Here is a 23,912-nt window from a genome sequence, read left to right on the forward strand (position 1 = left end):
GCTACTCCAACTAAGCAAACTGAAAATTAATGACAGAACATCTATAGTATGAGTTATGAGTCAATTTACCTGTTTTGCAAAATAATAATAATAATAATAATAATAATAATAATAATAATAATAATAATAATAATAATAATAATAATAATAATAATAATAATAATAATAAAATAAATAAAATAAAAAATAAAAAAAATAAAATAAAATAAATTGTTTACACCTTCGTTTACATCTGGCAACACTGTGTGGTTCTTCGTGTACTTCAATCGTTGCTTCCAAGTTTATAAATATGTGCATGAACTAGGCTTCATTTTGGTATAACCATTATTTGTGTATCACTTCAGGTTCAAAAGTTCTACTACCCCAAACTCCAGGTTGCATTGTATATTGGACACCCTGTATAATGTAACATTTGTTGTACATCACATATTGTGATACGAGACTATTTTACATAAATACAATAAATGGACTGCTTGAGTGCCAAGAACTAGTACAGATAGGTACCTTTCACGGATATAGATAGGTATTTTTCAACAGGATTTTTGCAAACACTAAATTATAAAACTATAAACTACATACAGTAGTTACGGTTTTGGTTCCCAACATAAAAGAAATATGTATTGAACGTGACGTCAGAGCGCATCGCCCCCCTCCACGGAATTTACGGGAATTAGGTGACCTGTGTGTGCACATGTGGTGCAACTTTCTCCAGCGACTGTCAAGGATCATTGCATCCATGCCAAGACGCGTCACCGTTGTTATCCGTGCCAAAGGTGGACATACTGAAAATTAGGTAGGTAGTCATAATGTTTTGGCTCATGTGTGCGTACATTTTAACTCATATATTTTGTCTCGATTCAAATTTCGAGACGTCTCGTCTCGAATTCGAATTGAGTCGAGAGACGAGTCGAGACAGAAATATATTTTCGAAAATGAGATGAAATTAAACCTTTAAATTTTACGTCACACGGTTATGTCAGTTAGGTTAAAGGAGACGGTGATGTGAGAAATGAATGAAATTGTGGAATGAAGAAAATGGGAGGAAACGGGAGAACCCCGAGAAAACCCACGAGCACGGTGTTTGTCCACCACAAAGTCCACACGGCGCGAGCTGGGATCGAACCAGGGACCCCAAGCACCGGAGGTGAACGCTCCACCACTGAGCCACCTCGCACCCCAAACATATTTTCGAGTGGAGACAAGTTTAAATCTCGAATCAACTCGACTCGACTCATGTGCATTCCTAAATACTGCTTTCGTAAAATTAAACTTGGCTTAAATTCCATACAATAAATACATCCAGTTTTGACAGTTCTTTAAATTTGATGTAATGTACTAAATAGTAATTGAAATTTGTCTACTTATGAATGGCAGTGGGAAACGAAACACCAGAAGGAAAGATATTTTTGATGGGGAAATAAAAGCAAAATTTCCTTAAATCTCATATGAACTATCAAATTTACTTAAATGTTCATTGAAAGCACACTTGAGTCATTGAAACAAGTAAAAGAAGTACGATCATTACGATATGATAGTTGTGGTAGCAGATCATGCATTACGTGAAATATATGTATTTCCTTATTTTAATAAATCCCAGGACGAAATGAGCTTCAATGATTTACTAGAAAAGGCAAAGTGGTGGACTGTTTCCACGTCCATATTCGTCATAGCACACAAATTTATTTACTTTTGCACAGAAACGATCGAGTATTTTTTTTTCAAGGGAAAGGGGACAAAATAGACACACACAAGCGAAATTGCTAATATACACAGCTAGATGCACACAATCTTCCATATACGATTATACTTCATATATATTTCTCCGAGCCTCTCAATTATATACAGAAGTTTCGTGCATGGCTGAGGTTATAACAAAACAATAAGTCAGCATGTGCACCCAGTAACGGTAGTTAGGTTTAGAAAATCAATGTACAGATATGCTTCGTATATGCCCTTCTTTATTATTCTCATTATTTATTTCACAGGACATCCAATACGTGGACAGTGACTATATGATAAATCACGGCGATTGGTCATTGGATGAAGATAATTTTGGAGACTTACCTGGGTTTGTCAACAGAAGCCATCCAGAGGGATTAAGATTTGTCTTAATCGTAGATCCCGCACTTCCCAACCGCCCAGTAGAAAGTTACCCACCGTTTACAAGAGGTCTTGAAGCTGACGTGTATATACGTTTCCCTGAGGACCAGGGAGGAGAAATTATGTTTGGAAGGGTGAGTTCAGTAATTCTTTTCTGAAAAGTTAAAGTTGCTCCATTCGGTCCTCCCTAGAGTTTATATAATTTTATACTGAGAGGTTTCTTCAGGAAGTAAACGTTCTCTAGTTGAAGGCAAAGCATGAAAAAAAAAATGATTAAAAGCAGTTATTTCATAGCCATAGAAGGGGATTCTGATAGAGATGTAAAGTAAGAAAGAGGCGAGGAGACGGAGGAGAACAGAGAGATTTCACTAGGTCCTACTTATTATCACGCTAGAGACAGTATGAACAGCTGTCCTGATTTATATAGAAAGAACTAACGACCATGCTACCAGCAAAAGTGCCAACCCTTTTTAAAAAATTTAAGTGAGCTTTTTATATTAATTTGAGGATGTTGAATCCAATGAAATTGTTTTTAAACATATCCGTTCTTGGAATCACGAAAAAAATACGACCTCAAATTTAGGATAATTTTGGTATCCTTATGTCAGTGGTAAAAATTTCTATGCTTAGATATATTTCTGATTGCGCTTTTTATGCTACTTCGAGTATCCGGAATCCTATGGAACTATTCCCAGACAGATCGTCCATAGAGTTACGAGGAAAAATTACTTCATATTTTCGTAGTTATACCTATTTATATCTCATATTTGAGATCACTTTTCTAGGCATCCCATGAACGTATATGTTTAAAAGTAGTTCCATTGGAATTCACCTTACTCGAAACAGTATAACAAGCGCAATACAGATATATACAGGCATGGACACTTTTACTATTGACATAAATGGTACTTCACAGATCCTAAGTTTGAGGTTATTTTTCTCATGACCTCATGAACGATATGTTTGAAAATAGTTTCATTTGGTTCAGCATCCTCAAACTAGTATAAACTACGCAATTAGAAATTTATCCAAGCGTGGACATTGTTTTACTGGTACTATAATCGTTTGTTATTTCTCAGTTTAAACCTTCTAAGTTTCATATTCGGGACGAATTGTTCTCAGGATGTCTGAAATCTAATTTTTAAACTGATAAAACGAAATATACATATGAAGGTAAGGATTTTGTATGCAATTAATACTTCACATAAATCCCTTGAAATGAAATAAAGCGGCGGGAGCTCATGTGATTCGAATTCCACGTTAAACTGTAGGTCCACGTCTCATATAGCCTCGCTGCTGAATAAAACGCTAAACTTAAAATACCAAATAAAATAAAATAAATAAATGATTTTGAGATATTTCTACGAGTAACTTATGATTTAATATGTCATATTTTTTTGGTTATTTCATCTAAAGAAGAAATTAACGATTCAAAGCAACTAGTTAAGGCTACTTGAAATGATACTAAACTATATATGATTTTGGAACACTGTGTTCAAATAGGTTTGGAAAATGTGCATCCGGAAAGTGAGTTTTGAAAATCCTCCACAATAACAAGAGTGGTCAGAGCAGAATGCACTTGTGCACTTGTGTAAGAGTCAAGGAAGAACACGTAGCCATTACCTGGGGTGATCGAAGTTGTGTGGAGATAGTGGTGAGAGAACTGTGGTACGATCTCCCGCCGAATCAAGGTACGACCAAGAAGCTGTTGGCGTCAGAGATCCACCGGCAGTTCTGTTGGACTATATGGAGCGGATGTCATAAGTGAAAATATAGACAGAAGATGATGCAGACAGCTCACATCAGTTTGCACAAATATACACGATAAACACTGTAGAGGCTGACCCGCCACCTTCCAACAAGCTATTCACTTTGTACAACAGCATTGCGTTAACAGTGTCCTCTACCGTATTTTACTGTGTCTTGTGAGTAACACAACCTCACTCATCCTCCTAACAAAGCTCACAGAGTAGGCTTACTGCTATTGATGGGCAAAACGGAGCACGAAACGGCTCACATTGCCGTTTACTGGAATATTACAACAAAACGCAGACATCGAGCCGTGTAAACAAAAGTTACGAGTCAATATGCATTTGTCCCTTAGCAGTTGTCTATCAATGTAAGATTATTATTATGGCACCGTATACTCTCAATTTAACATGCTATGCAATTTCTCATTAGTGAAAATATTCCAATTTCATGTATAACTTGTACAAGACATTTACAATAAACTACTCAAAGGGGGTCACAAACTTCGAAGCTTTAAAGTAAAGGAATTATGTTAGTTGTCACACACTTAGGTGGCAACCATACAGTCATCCCACAATAATATATGCAGGTAGTTCATGTTTTCTTCTTAATTACTTTAAGTAAAAGTATAAATTTGAACTCAGTGTTGTTTGTCATCCTTCAACAGACACTCAGAATGAATGGTGAAGAAGGATTTAACTACTGAAAATGAAGTCTGATAGGAGTTGAAGGTTAGGTTATTCATTTTCAAATGGGGCCTAAATTGAAAATCAGGAGGGAATTAGAACATGTGAAAAAGCTACCAAGAATGTAAATTAAAATTGAATAACGTCGAGACAAAAGTATAACTGCCTGCAATCCCAACAACTACAGAGGATTGAGAGGGAAAGTACAAAAGGTGAAGAGGATTCGTTATCTTGGTATTATCACTGAAAAGCTAAAATATGAACTGAAAGACGTGAAGAGTAGATCTAAATAAAATCAAGAACAGGAATGGAGGAGGAATCAATTCCAAAGGAAGAAAAGCATATTTTATGATCCGCAGAATAAGTTACGAGAAAAGAGCTATCAAATAGTGCACAAACCGTGATCATTACGAAACGATGATATAAGAAATGTAGAGGTCTTCAGAAAGTGAGAATGAACAAAAGTGGAGAAACTTACATGGATGAACCGGTAAAGTAATGAGGAAGTATTGTGAAAAAAGATGAAAAGAAATTTGTTTAGAAGGAATTGTACTCTAAGGAACATGATCGATAAATGAGGGACGACTTTAATACACCCTAAAACGATTGTGCTAACACAAAACCACAATACATGAACATCCTCAATATTCTGGAAATAACCTGCTCGTGATAACAATACTCACGATGATTATTAATAACGCCGAGTAATTGACGTAGGGAGAACATAGTTATCTGTGAGTTATCGAATATTCTATTTAAATTGGTTCTTTGTTTCCTAAGTTATTAAAAGGAAAAAGCACGGGAAAACATTCCATTGTTGGTAATTGTTCAAGTAATAGGATATACTTACTTGTTGTTTCTGAAATGAATTCTTAAATTTAACGTTCCAACAATATGCTCATCAAACCAAGGAAAGCATACGATTAAAGAATTAAATGATTATGAACGAATTAGAGTGATAAGAATGTGGGAGGAAACGAGAAAACTCCAAGAAAACCCACGAACACGATGTGATCAATCACAAAAGTCACATGTCCTGAGATCGAACTTAGGGCTCCTCGTACCACAGCTGGGAGCTCTACCACTTTTTTGTACGCACTTATTCAACTTTTTCTGATTGTGTTAAATCTTTACTGGAGTCGACATTGATAAAAAACACGAAAGACCGAAGAATTTAAAAATGTCCATGCTATCTAGAGTAGAGAGGCTGCATAATCATCGGCCTAAAACCTAAGACCATTCCATTATACCGCACCGGCACCATTGTCACATCATGCTCTCAACAATCGTTTCAAGTATGCTACATTAGCAAGTACAGTTCGTAACAGGAAATATTCTCTAAATTTTCAATTTTTATTTTGTTATCCGTTATTGGTTTATACAATACTTGAAGGGAATAAACTACTTTTTTTACTTTATCTAGGTGTGGCCTGCCCAGCCTGTTGCTTTCCCAGATTTCTTCAATTCAACGACTAGAGACTTTTGGATCAACGAAATTAGCATATTCCATAACACTGTGGCCTTCGATGGACTTTGGATTGTGAGTAAACATGAATTCATTACCCTTAATGATTCAACCATTTGCTTGTATTATTTAATTATGCATCTGATATGTTTATAGCAAAGGTTCTGTAGTTAACATGAAATTGAATCGGTCATGTGACATTTAAACATAGGGAAACATATCTTCTTTTAACAATAACTGACAATAATTTAAGTCTTACACCTTGTATTGATACGAAAAACGAATTGGTAAATTGAAGGCAAATGTAATGTAAAATGTAGTGATAGGCCAACTACGGCATGTGGGCCAAACCTATCTATTCCGAAAGTTCTATCCAGCCCGAAATGATTACTAGTCTAACGAACGAAGGATCTGCCTGTCATAGTTGCTTTTAATAAATTCGGTAAGCCTGCCTAAAGTATTTTTCTCCTTTGGTCCCCCCTACCCCCTCTCTCTCTAGTTATATATCTCTAGATATACCGTATAAACATTGCTTAACACTGGATTATATGACGATATAGATACTGTGTTCAATGTGTTAAGACCGTTGTCAAAAAAAAGTTTGTTTTCGAACTTTTGTGTTATAGAAGTTTCAGATTTTTTTTAAAAAAAATACTAGTTTGTATCTGTAGAAAATTGTAGCTTTGCATAAAAGTGATTTATTGGAAAGATGTAGAATAATTGACTCATATAATCAGGACCGTATTTACTCTTTGTGCAATATGTACATTGCCTGGGGCGCCAAAAGTCTGGCATAAAGTAATTGAAGTATATGACAAATATATTAGTTAAAAAAATATTTGTAGTTCAAACTTAATTTCTGACAATCATACTGTAAACTTGTACGTTCTTACTGAATCTGATTAACCCTTTTAGAATTTTTGGTAACTTTTGTTACCATGGCGTAGTATCGTCTTTGACCGCTTATTTAGGTTCTATAACAGGTATTTAAGACAGGTTTCTTTTATTGGTCAAGTCAAAGATGGACCAAAGAACATCCCAGATGCGTCTTGGAGCCGGATGGTCAACTTGGTGGCGCCAAGTGGGGGCGGAGGGGTGTTTTTTTTTCTTAAGACCAATTTTAAAAGAATCATGCCTTTAGTTTTTAAGATATCAAATTGAAACTTTGCATACGGATTGTGTATACCATTGGATATTTCTCAAAATTTTTGAGATTCCTACGTGAAACCGGGACAGGGCCCGAGGGGCGCAAGTGTTCGGAAGGGGTGATTTTTCAGAAAACTTTCCGGTTTTTCCCGATTTATCCGGTTCAGATGTATGATAAGGATATGTGAGTTATACCGTTGAAAAGGACATGTTATATTGAAGAAAATAACGTTGGAACCATGAATTTAGACCAAATAGTAATGACGCAGTAAATTCTTATAATAGGTATACAGTATACATATGTATATAGGGCCTAAATACAGATTTTCAACAATTTTTCCCCTTTGTTTTCAAGATACAAGATTGAAATTTCGCACACGTATTATGTATATAACAACGTATTGTTTTTTTTTTTTTAAATCAGATCCCTACGTGAACCCAGGACCAACCCAGAGCGGCAAACTGCTTTGGCGAGATTTTAAAAAAAATCTCGGACTTTTCCCGAATTTTCCGGTTCAGGTGTATGATACGGGTATGTGAGTGGTACTATTGGAAATGGCTTTTTATACTGAAGAAAACTGCGTTTGAACCATGACTATAGATCAAGTAGTAATGACGCAGTACATTTTTGAAGTGTATATTTATATATCTATCTCTACATCTATATCTACGTATCTATCTATCTATCTATCTCCAGACTTCATCATCTCCAGATTTTCAAAAATTTCTTCCGACCTTAGTTTTCAAGATACAAGATTGACATTTTACACACGTATTATGTACGTAACAGGGTATTTTTTTAAAAAAATCAGATCTCTTCGAGAATCCAGGCCCGGGCAAGAGGGGCGCAAAAATTTCGATATTTTCGAAAAATTTCCCGGTTTAACACGATTTTCCCGTTTCTGGTGTATAATACGGACAAGCTAGTGGTACCGTTGCAAAGTATGCTCTATCGTGAAAAAAACGAGGTATGAACCATGATCCTACGATAAATAGTAAGGAAGCAGTAGCTTTTTGAGTGAAAGTCTAAAATTTACCTCAAAATGTGGAAATCCTGAAAGGGTTAATAGTTTATTATTATTATTATTATTATTATTATTATTATTATTATTATTATTATTATTATTATTATTATTATTATTATTATTATTATTATTATTATTATTCGGTTATCCTTAACGTTACTAAAACTAGTATAATAGCATATTATGTTTAAAATAGTGTCTCTTAAGATATACTTTTTCTAGGGAAGTTTCCGTAGAACCAGCCCTCCATGTAAAAAGATAACAATAAACTCTTTCTATTTTTTATTTATATTAATCCTTTGGTATTCTAATCAACGACAAGAGTTAGTATAATACATAAGAGTATTTCTTGTGTGTTGTTGATAATGTACTGGTTTCAGTAAAATAGTACATTTTAATTACCTAACAAACATCCTTGCGTGTGACTGCGATATTCTAACGTTAAGCTGGGAAGAAGCTTGATACCTCAACCAATCTGAAAAGATAAACTCAGAGCGAATATTCTGTACTATCCACCGTACGCTTCGGGTGACATCGTGTTATATCGAAATAGTTCCAGAAAATATTATCTAGCACAAACTTGGAGCAGGTAATTATGCGTTGAGTGTTAGCGTGTTGCTGCTTAACTGGTGTAAACTATAAATTTTACCACCAAAATGAAAAAACTAGGGAAAGAATGAAAACTAACGTAAGACAATTTATGTTATCTTACGTTGATATAAATACTGGCTACTTTGTAGAAAATAATCACTAGAATAATACTTTGGATTATTAGCAAGAATGATTTTATACAGTATGTGCATTGCAAGTTAAGAATTGTTGGCAAGTTTTGAATTAACCGCTTCCCGGTCTACATTTTTGCAGACAAAACGTTCCAAAAAGTCATATTTTTTATTTCATATTTTAAATCTATCATAAATGGAATTTCCATGTTAATTGTCATTAAAAACTAAATTTCGAAAGTTATAGCTCCTCAAAAAAACTCCTTCTGGATTATCCCGAGTTATTTCGGGCACAGTTCAAAATACAAGAAATGTAAGAATAGAATGAATTTGAACTCTAAAATAATATTCTCTATTCAGAAACATCTTATTTACTTATTGCTGAACAGAAACAAAGCAAAAGTTTCGTGTAATAATAATATGGAGCTATCTAAACAAGCTACGACATATCTTCTGGATTATCCCGATTTTTTTTTTTTTTTGGCCACTGAAAAACAAAAATAAAAATATGTAAGAATGAAATAAAATGTAAGCTCAGAAGATGCTGTATTTATTCATATACTGTTCCATATGTCATAATATAATGGCTATATTATCATAATATATGCTATTTTTATTTAATAGAAGCAAATACAATGTAAAAGTTAGTAGTAATACGAATTCAAACAAAGACGTGAAGATAATTTTTGAATTACGCTGCAACCGCACCAGAAAAGTGTTAACACTACCTTATGTAGATTTTCATTGTGCCAGTTCCTCTGCGTTTCGTCCTCAGCGTAATTTATAAATTGCGTTTACATTTTTATTTACCCTCGTACAAATTGGAAATATTAAGATAAAAAATATCTGTAGCGAATTCGCTGTCACTATTACTATTTTTATTTACACTAACAACACTGAAATTTTCTGCTTCACTATTGCTCGTTGTTAGCAAAATGTACTCAACAATGGAGTCGTAATATAAGTACAAAACTTCCGAAGGAAAGAAAAGAAATTAGAGAACAGCAATGTAGCGATAATACTAAAAAAAATGAGACTATTATGGAGGTAATACACTGCCCAGTGGTGTTAAATCAAGAAACCAAAACAAAAGACGGTTGAGTCACGTGTAAATATTTCCCCCGTGCACTTTTCTTTATCTTTATTTCGGGTTAATCCAGACAAGAACGTAAAAATAAACAAACAAATAAATAAATAAAATAACCGTAATAACTCAGATTAATCCAGTTTTACATGTCGTCCCTAAACATAAATATTCGGATTAATCCGTTAAGCGGTTAAAAGTTAATATAAGATACAAACTCTGATGTATAGATAAAAGGTAGTATTTCTTTCATTACGCTGAAAACGAACATAAAATATTTCTTTCCTTAGGATATGAATGAGCCATCCAACTTCGGAACAAACGAGGGACAAATTGACACTGATCTTGTTTGCCCAGAGAATGAATACGATGATCCACCATATGTTCCAAGTAAGTGATCCCTTCACTTAACTTCATGAGATGAATATATGAATACATAAAGTTCTGCAGGGAATTGAAGTTCAATAACATTGTAACTGCTAGGTTTATGAATACAGAGTGTATGAATTGCGGCGAGGAGTGAAAAATTCAAAATGTTATTCTTTTCCCATTGCTCAATGATGTTTAAATTAGCAAGCAAGTGATCATGTGGATCATGATGGCGCCCACACAAGGAAAGGGTGATGTGTGCTATGATTTGAAAGATTACGATATTGCTCTTCGATGCGGACAAAGTTCCAAACAACATACGGAAAACCACCCCCACTAATTATTTGTTTTGATCTCTTCTCTCCATGTACTATATTGACAAAAGTTTCAGTCATCATTGTCTTAGCCTTTGCATCGTTTATTTTCATTATAAAATATTATAACATTATATCAAATATTATAAAATATGTTACTTTTTGTTTCTAATCCCGTCATTTAGACATTAGGTTCCCTACCCAGTACAAGGCTAGTTGAAATTTGGACCCACAGCTTAACGTGGGGTCCAAATAACATGCATTCTCACCGGAAATCGAATCCAGGCTTCCGCATCAACCGCAGTACCGCTATTTAGCCACATGGGAGCTCAGAAAAGCTTGTATTTCTATGAAAATAAACTTAAGGAATGAACAGATCGGGATACAGGAAATAAGTGTCTCATCTTTGTCCACAACACAGCCCGTCATAACATTTTGAGCTATCTCTGTCCATCTCCGTAGGGTTACGTGAAAATCTGTTAATAAGACGCATTGTAGGCAAACTTTCTTCAAACAATCGATACTAGTGCCTAATATTGAAAACTACAGAGGTTGATTAATTTATATTGAAAAGTCAATGTAAACTTTACCGCGTATAAGCAACACATTCTCGTGACATTGCCATGAGGCAACCAACCGTACTTGGTAGTCACGCAATAGAGCAATGTGGTCGATTGAAGTCTAAACAGCGTAGCGTGAAGGTGAACAGATTCTGGAAGGCGTTCATTGTGGCGACTTCCGACGCTAAGTTCGCGCCGTTCCTCATCTTGAAAAATGTGTTAAGTGCTTAATTCCTGTTTAGGTTGTGCCACTGCTAATCGTATTATACGGAAATACGTAGCATAGAGACCTGAACCCACAACACAGACGCGAATAGCTAGAAACTATTCTCTCGTGAAAAGGACCCCGCCGCTGTTGCGTGTGTTTCAGCATATAGCGATCATCGAAAGTCACACAGAGCGTGCGATGGCCAGCAAATGTTGTACATCGGAAGTGACAATCAACCGTTCCATTTACATGGATTTACGCCTCACGTCGTTCGCAAGAACACTGTACACGCCCTGAAATCTCATTATCTGAACGAAAAAATGAACTGCAGGAGGCTGTAGCAACCTCATCTCGCGGGTGATCCGTGGAAGTTCGTTGTGCGACGTGGTTTTACCTCACACAGTTGTAAAGTTAGTGCCATTACATGGAGACCTGTTGATATTGTTATCTATGGTGGGGTTCATTCATCATGATTTTATCCATCGAGCGAAACCATCACTGGAAATCGTTATAGTGCTGAACTTCATAAAATGCACTGCAACTTTGCCCGCAAGTATCCATGAATGTTCAAAAGATGTGGCGTTTTCATGTTACACGACAATGCGAGCAAATGTCGCTCAAAGGATGCTGGAAACTCTCTATGAGTTACATTATAAAGCCCTTCCTCATCCACGATATCCTCCTGACCATCTCTCAACGATCGGCATCTCCATCGTTTCTTGGGAAGGAATATATTTGCTGATGACCGGGCATTACAACGTATTTCATACTTGTTTCCCCACGGAATTCAATCATTGGTTGAGCCACGGCAAAAAATATGTGGTTGCAGACGGCGACTATCTTGATTAACTAGATATTCATATGTTTTGCCTTTGAAACATGACACACTCATGGTGACATTTTATTCGTAACAACCGTTAGAAACAAAAGTCTACTTTACTTCTTTATATTCTGGATCTGAATCAAGAACCATAGAATTCAATTTCGTTATTTTACAAGATAATCATAATTTAATTATTATAGTAATATTTTGACGACGTTTATGTTTCTCAGCTTCAAGAAGGTTGGAGTACGTGATGCTCTAGGAATTAAGATTAACTTTTTATTAATTTTGAATGATATTTTGTGGATAAATAAGGCATTTAAATAAATATTTGAAACGAATGATTATTATTATTGTGTACATTTAGAATTTAAATTAAAAATTGCGTCTATCCATTTAAAACATTCAATTACCGTCCTAGATTTAGTAGTTTCGATTTAGTGTAAGTTGAAAATAAAATTCAAAGACTTAATTTATCATAGGTAACGCGTGTGATGTTTGTGTCTGAAGGCTCTGTGTAACATGAATTCCAACAAGGCTCTAGTATAAATTATTAACTGCCTCATCACATATATATATATATATATATATATATATATATATATATATATATATATATATATATATATATATGTGTGTGTGTGTGTGTGTGTGTGTTTGTGTGAGGTGTGTGTGTACGTCCAATATCTGAACGGCAGGCTTCGTCATATGCAGGAAGATCAATCTTTAAATAAAGTGTAGAAACTACTAGGTTCAGCAAGACTGTGTAAGAGTATTTAGAGGAGTTCTTGCTTGAATTAGTCAATAGTATCTAATTCAAAACTAATTAAAGATGCCTAATTAGGTTCTCATATTGATGACTCTTTGATGGATTCTCTATTTGCTATTAAGAACTCTAATAGTACCCCAAGGCCCTAAGTCGGGTATTATTTATTTGTATGTAAAGTCTAGATACATAATATTGACTATTTTATATTGAAACGTGTAACGTAGTAATAGGCTAAAATAACAGTATATCAACAGAAACATATTACAAAAATTTACGTAACAATATTATTTGCAGAAGCAAATCAGAAGATTCTATTAGGAATAGAGATATATGTAAGGTAGGTGGAAGTCTGTTAGGAACCCTGCCCATGAGTAACCTTTGGACCACCACCGCAAGTCTAGGTGTTGGAACATAGAATAGATTGCATTCCGTATAGTGCTAATGGGACTCTCAAATTAAGTTTGGGAAGTACAGACTAACAACTTAATTTACCATTTATGATTTTCTACAAAGATTTGCACCTACTTCCTGTAAAACTTCTGGGCTGTATTTTTTCATAGACAAGAAACGAAGCTAATTTCGCCTTTCTTCTTTGGCTTTTTCTTCTGTATCAGTAGCTATAGCATTAATATACATGACGTGTGTTGGTTGCATTTTATCAGTTTTTAATGATCAATGTATTTTATTTTCAGTGGCTGCTGTAGTTGGAACTGTAGGTCGTCTTTCCGAGAAAACATTGTGCATGAACGCACCTCAAGGTCCTAATGGAATATATAAACATTATAACGTACATAGCTTGTACGGATGGAGTGAGGCAGAACCAACACAAGCGTAAGTTTCATTCAGCATACCAGCAGAAACGAGGCCAATGATGGTTAGAATAGCATAGCGCTTAAAAAACAGAGCAACAAAATCTGAGTGAGCGATCCAAAGTGCAGCAGTTTATAATAATAATATAAATATAATGTCTCTCAAACGACTTTAAGAAAAGTGGCCGAAGTTGTAAACCTCTCATTAGTGTCCAAAGCCAAAACATGAAAAATATATAGGCATGAAACTCCTTGGCAGTTCGCGTAAGGCAATCTTCCAAAAACTTACTTGCAAGCAGTGTGGGCAAGCGTCATGGTTCAAAATTAGTGCTTATTACCCGTACCAAGTTACATTTAAACAAATATCTTTTACCCGTAATTAGATCTATTATCTTTTAAACTCAAAGTATAATTGTCACAATAAGGATAGTGTAAAATTTGTTATTATCACCAATGAAGTAACGATACGGAGATATTGTTAAGAAAGATCACATTTTATCCGCTCACATGCGTACGTTTAATTATTTGAATTCAAAACACACATCTTTATTATTACAAAATAAATGCAAATGGTACAAAACGAGGTGCAATCGAAGCTAGATGTTATATTAAGTTTTGCTAGATACCTGTGATATTACATATACTACAATATTTTTTTATTAAGAGAATAAATCACTTTTTTTTTTTTTTTTTTTTTTGAGAATACAAAGTTACAGACAATTTGAAGAAATTATGCAAAATAAAAACTAAAAAAAAAGACTGGACAACTATAACATTTTGACAGAATTAGTTCTGTTCAATATAGTCCCTATGCTTGGTGGAGCTCTTAGCCAAAGTTTTTGAATCTGCTTAAGTCGTTTATGTTGAGCACAATTTGAGATCGAGATTACTAGGCCTATCTGATCTCAAACAGGACATTACTTGGGGTCCTTCAAATGAACACTTGATTATAGGAAAAAGGAAGATATCACATGGTAGCAGGTCTGGAAGATATGGATACGCTAATTTCAATAAACCTTTTACAAAAATAGAAAATGGTTATCATTTGATTTTAATATAGATATACGTTGATACCTAAAGCTCAAAATACGCGTTCATCTCGGAATATGTAGGTTTGGACCTTTTATCAACCATACGTAACAGATTTCCGTTTATACTCAAACAAAAGGTTAATAGAAAGAAGTTGAAATCATTCAAAATATCAAGAAGTGGAAAACATTGGCACTGATGTTGATTTATATTATATTAAAGTAATTCAATTGTACATTCCGCAACTATCATATGTAAGAAGTAAGTATTGGTTTCAGTTCTTATGTTTTACACATAAACTAGATTTTCATTTCTATATGCCAGATTTTTATACAATCTACATTCATTATTGTAAAATTTAAAATACGAAATAAGTATACTTTATAGGGTAAAGTCACACTTAAACTTATCCAAAGACAGAACCTAGTATTTACAAACGTGAAGCTGCCAATAAATAATGTATAAATTTACACGTAGTATAGAGTTAATATTAAATGCTTTTGTCGAGTTGCAACCACAGGAGTTCTTTGAAACAACACTTAAGATACATTTCTTAATTAATCCTTCATGTAAGAAGAAAGCATTAGTTCTGAGTCTTAAAGAAGGTTTACTGATTTTGATGTAATAAGTACTTACATTTTACTTAAATATTGAGTTCATACTTTGTTTAAATAAGAAAATTAAAAAGAAATCTCTAGACTACCTTTCATATTACAGAGGAGTGCGGCAAGCAACCGGAAAGCGAGGAATGGTTCTGGCACGTTCAACTTTTGTTGGTGGTTCTAGATGGGCTACGCATTGGACTGGAGACGTGTCTTCAACTTGGGAACATATGAGACAGACTATAGTCAGTACGTAGAATAATCTTCCTTTAGTATTAAAAAATTAACAACCATTGGTTCATCTTTAAATACAGCTTCAACTACGTAAGCCCTTGTGTAGAAGAATGAATGAATAACATTTCTCATTGGCATCCGTGATCCAGTGATAAATCTCTTCTCAAGAGCAAACTCTAGACAGCAAATCATAAACTCTCACTTAAATATTGTTTTCCATTTTGAGGATACCTGCTTCTTTGGACTCGTATTCTGGTTGTTTTCATTTGGATAATTCTTGTTGGTTTAGCCCGATTGTATTTTACAGTACCTGTCAGCATCGATGCTATATGAGACCTGGACCTGGCACTCCCACCGCGAATCGAATACTGGAATCCGTGCACCAAAGGTGCTTGTGCTAGCCACTAGACTAGTAAGGAGGACAATTGTTGTTATTGAAGTGCAGCGTCCCTTTTCACAGTAATAGGTTGAAGCAAATTTTAATGATCTGCTACTGAGAATCGAATAAGGAAGCCCGTGCACGAAAGACTAGCACGCATTAGCCATCAGACCAGCGGAAAGGTTTTCATTACGTAAGTTCACTAGTAGCCAAGAGCAGGTAAGCAGCGCATACGACCTAAAACTCCGCATTGAGAGACAAAGATCTTCCTAGCGCGGTATGGATGTAATATCTGATCGGCCGATGATTTACTGTCTCGATATTGCCAGGAAAATTGTCATCAATTTGTCTATTGCCTTGCTTGTCGCAGACATATTTACCTTCGATTCTCAATTGCACGATAATCGTGAGTTCCAAATTTGATACTTGAAACATGAACTCTCGGTATCCTTTTCGTTCTTCTTTGGTAACGCACTTCTGTTTGCCTAATCTCCTTGATCATAGGATCCGAATATCTACGCTTGGTTACTTGCTTGATTAGAGTTTAAGGTTCGTTTTTGAACCTCGAGATCGTATACTAACGGAGTTTACTACTGAAAGTGGGATCTCAACCACTATTTGCTTTTAAATCCAAGGGAACCAAACAGAGAACCACACGCACAAAGCGTGGGAATTAGGGAATTAGCCAATGACGAAGGGACAACTTTATTCATAAATCCATGATTATAGATAGGTTAATTCTTTAGAGTGTGTGTTCTAACGCATTTAATGTATTACAGTATGTCAAAAAATTGGTCCGTGTTCATAGATGCGAGTCCCCTTGCTATTCTAAGGGACATGTTTAATTATTTAATTTGGAACATCTGTGGACATTACGGTGAGCCGAAAAAAAATGCAAAATGGTTTTTCAAATCGAAATATAGTGGAAAGTGGCGAATTGGGTAGATTTAAAAGGAGTTTTTAAAAAATAAATAAAATCGGTTTATTCCTTCTGGGCGCACATATGCTCTAAATTTTGCCGAAATACGGAAAACGCACATTTTTACGATAATTTTTAACATTTTAAGATTGTTTTCTCGCCGAACGTAATAGCTCAAATTCTTATGTATTAGAGATTCAAAAATAATGTTTAAATATTATTTAAATCCATCAACATCTTCCGGTCGCGCATTGCCTTCAAAGTTAATGAAAGTTCGAAAGAAAATTTACAAAATCACAGTTTAGGGTTAAAAGATACTGACGTTTTTTTTACTTTATGATTTTCTTTATTTAAAATAAGTTTGTGTTTAAAAATAAATTGTTTTAGACCATTAGTAATATATATATATATAAACAGGTTCTTTTTTATTGACAGAACTTTGTTTTGTCAATAAAAACTGTTTGTAAATTTTCCTAATGGTCTAAAATACACTGCTCCACAAAACTTAAGCAACTCGAGATAACTTGGTATAAGTGACGTGTAAGGCCCATTCAACACTGGTTAGTGGCATGCACATACACAGAGACACACAGGCAAGGAGAGCACCCACTCTATCGCATAAGCAGCACCGTTGCAAGCGCGGTGAACAACTTATGCCATGAGGCGTATACCACAGCCCAGTAGTGTCCGAGGCTCCAAGCATTGAGTTAGTGATTCTTGTGTGGGGTACACACCTTGCAATGGCTGGTAGACGACATTTGAGTGACTTTGACCGCGGGCGAATAATTGGACGGTTGGAATTGGGCCGATCGCAAGTGGAAGTGGCGCAGGAATTCAACGTGAACAAAAGTGTTGTGTCGAGGCTGTGGAGTCGCTTCCAACATGGAGGTGAAGTCAGTAGACGTCATGGAGGAGGCCGTCCGAAGAAGATGTCGGCCGTCGAGGACCGATTTCTTACAATTTTTGCCAAACGTAACCGTCAAGCTTCATGCTCTGAACCGGCCAATGAGTTGTTTCAGGCTACAGGATAACGCGTGAGTCGTGAAACTGTTCGTCGACGGCTCAATAGAGCAGGACTGTATGCAAGAAGGCCTGTGCTGTGTGTGCCATTGAAACTGGAGCACAAACGTGCGCGTTACACATGGTGTCAGGAACATGTTGCATGGGAGAACACCAGTGGGCGCGTGTCTTATTCTCCGATGAGTCGAGATTCAGCCTGTCGTCTGATTCTGGTCTGACTTTAGTGTGGAGAGAGCCAGGAACACACTATCATCCGAACTTCATTGCTGAACGGCCGTCCTATGGCGGTGGTTCCATTATGGTGTGGGGTGGAATTATGCTGGATGGGAAAACGGACCTCCATATTGTGCAACATGGCACTTTGACAGCACAACGGTACCGGGATGAAATTCTCAATACATATGTGCGCAATTTCCGCAGAGCATTTGGCCCAGACTTCCTCTCCATGGATGACAATGCCCGTCCACACCGTGCACATCTTGTGTTCGAGTACCTGGAGAGCGAAGACATTACGCGTATTGCATGGCCTGCATATTCGCCGGACTTTAATCCCACCGAGCATGTGTGGGATGCTCTTGGGCGGCGAAAGATGCTGCGCAGTCCACCAGCACGCACTCTCCCTGACCTGCAAACAGCTCTTCTCGAGGAGTGGCGCCATCTGCCGCAAGACTTGATCAACACTCTGATTTGCAGCATGGAGGCCAGATGTCGTGCCTGTATAGCTGTTCGAGGTGGTCACACGCCATATTGACTGCCTATGCTCTCGCACAATCCAGCTTCACCTGTTCAGGTATCGTTGTGCGGAACTTTTTGGTCACTCTGTACATCCTAACTGTATTGTTCGTCTTCATTTGTGTTGCATTGTGCATCTGGACCGTCTGATTGTTCATTATACTTGGTGCAGTAATCGTGTCGTTTTACTTTCTGCCACTTTCTTCGAGTTGCTTAAGTTTTGTGGAGCAGTGTAATTTGTTTTCAAACCTTTAGACTTGTATTCATTAAAGAAAAAACATGTAACTTATGATTGTTTTTCCCCTTGAATTATAATCTACGTTTATTTATAAATTTCGTTTCAAAATTTCATTACCTTTGAAGGAATGCGGGACCTAAAGATGTTGATGTATTTAAATAATATTAAGGCGAATGAATGGAAGAAATACAATAGTGTTCTTGAAATAGGGTGGTCACCTTTCCAAAGCAAAATGCAGCAGCTGCTCGAGATGGGGCTTTAGTGTTTCCTTTTCCATAATAATCTAGTACAAGTCTTTCTATATGAAGAGCTAATCATATACACCTAGCTGATGAAAAGAGAGTGAAACAGTTTTAGTCAAATAGGCCCTATAAATTATCATATACAATGAAAATATGATCAATTTGAGTAGCATATACCCTATGTATAGGCCTATAAATTACGTATCTAAATACGTGCAAAATGAAAAAATGAAATAGCTATCCCGATACTTTACTATGATTTTTTTTTTTTTGGTAGAAACAGTATCATTTGTTGTAGTTGCTTCAGCTGTTGCTACTCCCAAGTCTACTGTTACTGCTCACATCTAAATGTCAGTGGCGGCTTTACCGGTTAGGCCGGGTAGGCATAGGTCTCCTCAAAAACTTTGAAAATATGTAAACGCTAAAAGATGCAATAAAGAGTGAATATGTTTTGCACTATTTATATTAACGGTAGATAATTATTTAACAAATAGAATCAACCACTACTGTAAAAGAAATTTCCTACTGTCATTAATCAATCAAATGTGTATATGCATCCATAAGCAAGCGAGTGGGCCTACATAAAATTAAAATCCTAAAGCCGCCTCTGCTAAATGTATTTTTAGTTACTTGTTGCTGTCTCGATAAGTCGAACTTCACCGATAACAAACTGAGCTTAGATGTTCTGCTGCCAGGTACATTGCTACTTGCCTGCCGCTATTCTGAGATTTCCTTTTAATTTGAAGGGTCTGCATAATAATGTGGAAACTAAGTACCAATTATTATAATATTAATAGTTGCCAACTTCATCATTAAATATGAAAGTCGGAACGTTTTAAGGTCCTGACAGAATCATGTCGGGAACGAAACCTTTTCCTAAAAATCGGGACTTTCCCGACAAAATCCGGCCGTGTTGCAACCTTACCTTGAATTAGTTTTCAAGCTACCGGTGTATATATATATATATATATATATATATATATATATATATATATATATATATATATATATACAAATCTTGATGTTTAAGTGACAAACTGTATTTTAATGTATGTATGGCTAATTTTAAGTGATTCATTATATGCTGTTTTCAAAAATAATTGTAGTAATCTGATTACAACAATATATCATTGTTCAACATAACTGTTCTCAAAGTTTCTATGGGAATGCTTTTTCAAATCTTGAATTTTATAATTCTCCAATGTTATGTCCGATTGCAGGCTTGATGAACTTCAACTTGTTTGGAGTACCATATGTAGGGGCTGACATTTGTGGATTCTTTGGAAATACGACGGAAGAACTTTGCCAGCGATGGTCAGAACTCGGCGCATTTTATCCATTTTCTAGAAACCACAATTCTCGAGAAGCCCCTGATCAAGATCCTTGCGTATGGCCAGAAACTGTAGGACCCTCCACCAGAGCGGCTTATCTCATACGTTACAGATTGCTTCCTTACATGTACACTCTGATGTTTGAAGCCAACACCGTAGGAGGAACAGTCTTCAGACCACTTGTTCACGAGTAAGTGTTGTTTGTTTGTTTACGATTCTACTAAAAATGAAGTACGCATCATGGAATTAAAATGTATTCATTCCCTTCCGAACGGTCGTGGCCCGTTTGCAGGATGACTTTCGATATTGACACAGCAAGATTCTTTGGGCTGACTCTAATAGCAACAGGTGGAATGGCATCTGATTCGGCACCTTCCTTTGGCATCTTTCTTCCGACGAATCCCCGTACCCCAGGTTTGTATATCACAGAGGGCGATGTTAATGTAATTTTAGTTTATTTATTCTGCACACTATAGTTGAGTATTCACATACATAAACTATGTATCTAGGATCTGTTTGTGCTCCGAGTACTTATATATATAAACTATGTATCTAGAATCTGCATGTGCTCCGAGTACTTACATATATGAACTATGTATCTATTATCTGTATGTGCTCCGAATACTTACATATGTAAACTATGTATCTAGAATCTGCATGTGCTCCGAGTACTTACATATTTGAACTATGAATCTAGAATCTGTATATGCTCCGAGTATTTATATAGATGAACTATGTATCTAGGATCTGTATGTGCTTCATCGTGTTATCCACTCAGATGTATGTGCCTGCATGTCCTTCTTGACATTTTACGGAGTATGTGAGGACTTATTGTTCGAAAGGCTTTCTTCACATTTTCGCTCAATTCATTCATCTCTCCTATACCGATAATGGAAAACATGTGACTTGGTTAGCTCACAGAATGATTTTTGTTATTGTAAGATCCAGCTTCCTGAGAATCATTTAAGACGGGATGAATATGTTTGAGTACCAAGCTCAAATAGCGGCCTGAAAATTTTCGCTGAGGAAATCAAGCACCTGAAGAGAAAACTGGACTGGAGTTACGTCTTTCTGTACTAAAGACACGAACTACTCTTGCAGCTGAGATATTAAATATGTTTGCAACAAGTGTAAATATCAATGTCCATTCACATATCTCTCACAAAGTATTGTCCAAGTAAGAATCGTGATACCATCCCGTTCTTCATAACATGAGGCGGGTTTCGTTGCAGCTTTTGCAGATAATGAGGATATTCCTCAGACCAGAAGACTACATTCCTTCTGTGTTAACTGCTATATGTCGCACATTCATCTGAAACTAACAATAGTTAAGGAGAAACATAATTTGGAAATTGTGTCAACAATGTACAGCAGGCTGCAATACACTATCAAATAATCAATTCAGAAAGTTCAGTTTTAATTATTTCATATATCAATCTTTTCTGACGTGCATTGATCAGTGCGGCAACTATTCAGTTCAGCTGCTCTTTTGTGAAATGATTTAGTTCAGAACATCTTGTTTGATAGAGAGACACAGTAGAAAATATATATTTCCTCACACGTCTTCTTATGCCCACTACGCGGCATGTTTCTGATACATCCTGAGGGTAAAATACAGTTCTCCCAATCTATCATGGTTCCTTTGCAAGGTTCGTCTTTGCCAAAGTAATCTTTAAACGCAGTCATTCCTATATTTGTTTGCCCTGTGTGTAGTCATTCGTGCTCCTACGCACATTCCACTAACAGTTTCTCAATTGTATAACTGCTGTTTGTGACCATGAAGCAATGCTCCCAACGTGACTACCAAAATTACACTGATATTATTCTCTGTGGTGCTCAAACCTAGGGATGCAGGGACTCGTCCGACATCCTGTACAACCAAGAAAGGTGCCGAATCAAATGCCATTCCATTTGCTGCTATTAGGAACACCCAGAAGAATGTTTTACGAGACTTCTCTGATACCTTGTATTCGACGAACATTTCTCCTGATCTACTTTGGTGTAGTTAAAAGACTTGGCTCCAGGCCCTGAGCAAGTTGCCGTTGGCCGTTAATTTGTTTATGTATATATATATATTTGGACATTAACTGCATGTATGGCATTAGGACTGTTACATATCCCTCGACAAGCATGCTATTCTGGGAAGGGAAGGAGGAAGGAAGTAGTCTTGGGCCTATATGTTAGATACATCCTGGCATTTGTCAGGTGTGAATAAGGAAAACTTCACTCAGAGTGACTGGTCTGGAAAAACTGTTACACCTTTTCGACCGAGTGCCCTCACCGGGAATACAGCCCGAGATCATACGTGGGGACATGGACTTGACGAAGGAAATAATGAACTATTGATATGATTGTCGTTATAAGGTTTCTTGATGCTGCTATATTTGTTCGTGAGTAGGTTGACTAAATATTGCACATACACATAATACTTCATTTTCAGACCTGCTGCTTACCAGTATCTCTTCCAGACATATTTTTGGGGAGGGCACAGCCCCCGGAGCTCTGAGAATGCGTCCCAGGAGGAGACCAAAATAATACGTCTATAACATAATAATAAATAGAATAGTACCGTGTGTAAACAATATGTGCCCCTCCAAATACTAAGTGTGACCCCGGAACATTTTTTTTCTGGAAGAAACATTGCTGCTTACTCTTTGGCAACACATAAGTGTCTCGTGGAAGGTGATCATAGCATTGGATGTTATAGCAGAAAATTCCACCGGATAAGAGACTCGACTGCCGTACTGTTCTTTCTGATTAAAATACAGTAATGGTACTGCAGAAATTCATTGACAAATTAGTATTTTTTAAGCTGAAAATGTCCAAACAGTTTTAAAGCAAACCGTTCAAATGTTGCCGATGGGTTAAAGAAGATAGTCGATCACAAATTATTATAACTTTTAAATTTAGTAGTTGTGGTGTGCTGCAAATAGAATTTATAGTACCAATATTGATTTCTGAGAAGTAATCGTACAAATTCATCTTCAAGACATTTTTAAATGAAGAAATCCTAATTGTGGAGGAGAAAACTTGTTATATCAAATTTTCTTCTGTAGTAAAATATTTAAAAATAAATCAATATTCCTTTATTACAGGTTTCCGACAGACCGAGATGTATTGGACATTGACGAACAGTTCTTGTGGGGCCCTTCTGTTTTGATATCTCCAGCTTTGTACGAAGGAGCCACTTCAGTTGATGTACTTCTTCCAGAAGGAGTTTGGTATGACTATTACACGGTTAGTATCATTGTTTAGTTACGTAAGTTTGATTAATAAAACTCCAAATTGTACGAACGTATGTACACTTTTCCAATTCATAAATACACGAGTACATTTTTAAAGTACCTGTAAATTGTA

The 23,912-nt window shown here is 36.1% G+C and overlaps 1 protein-coding gene across 1 annotated transcript in view; it reads left to right on the top strand.

The window, feature by feature from the left end:
- LOC145673465 (lysosomal alpha-glucosidase-like) overlaps positions 1–23,912 on the top strand; it is a 140,936-nt gene that overhangs the window by 105,730 nt on the left and 11,294 nt on the right. The window contains exons 12-18 of the mRNA XM_081743186.1: positions 1,986–2,234; positions 5,959–6,075; positions 10,268–10,367; positions 13,713–13,851; positions 15,576–15,709; positions 20,445–20,745; positions 23,651–23,792. Coding sequence (XP_081599312.1) covers positions 1,986–2,234; positions 5,959–6,075; positions 10,268–10,367; positions 13,713–13,851; positions 15,576–15,709; positions 20,445–20,745; positions 23,651–23,792 — 1,182 coding nt within the window. The remainder of the gene's footprint in view (positions 1–1,985; positions 2,235–5,958; positions 6,076–10,267; positions 10,368–13,712; positions 13,852–15,575; positions 15,710–20,444; positions 20,746–23,650; positions 23,793–23,912) is intronic.

Source organism: Thermobia domestica, chromosome 16 (assembly GCF_964235325.1).
Source record: "Thermobia domestica chromosome 16, izTheDome1.hap1.1, whole genome shotgun sequence".
Classification (NCBI taxonomy): domain Eukaryota; kingdom Metazoa; phylum Arthropoda; class Insecta; order Zygentoma; family Lepismatidae; genus Thermobia; species Thermobia domestica.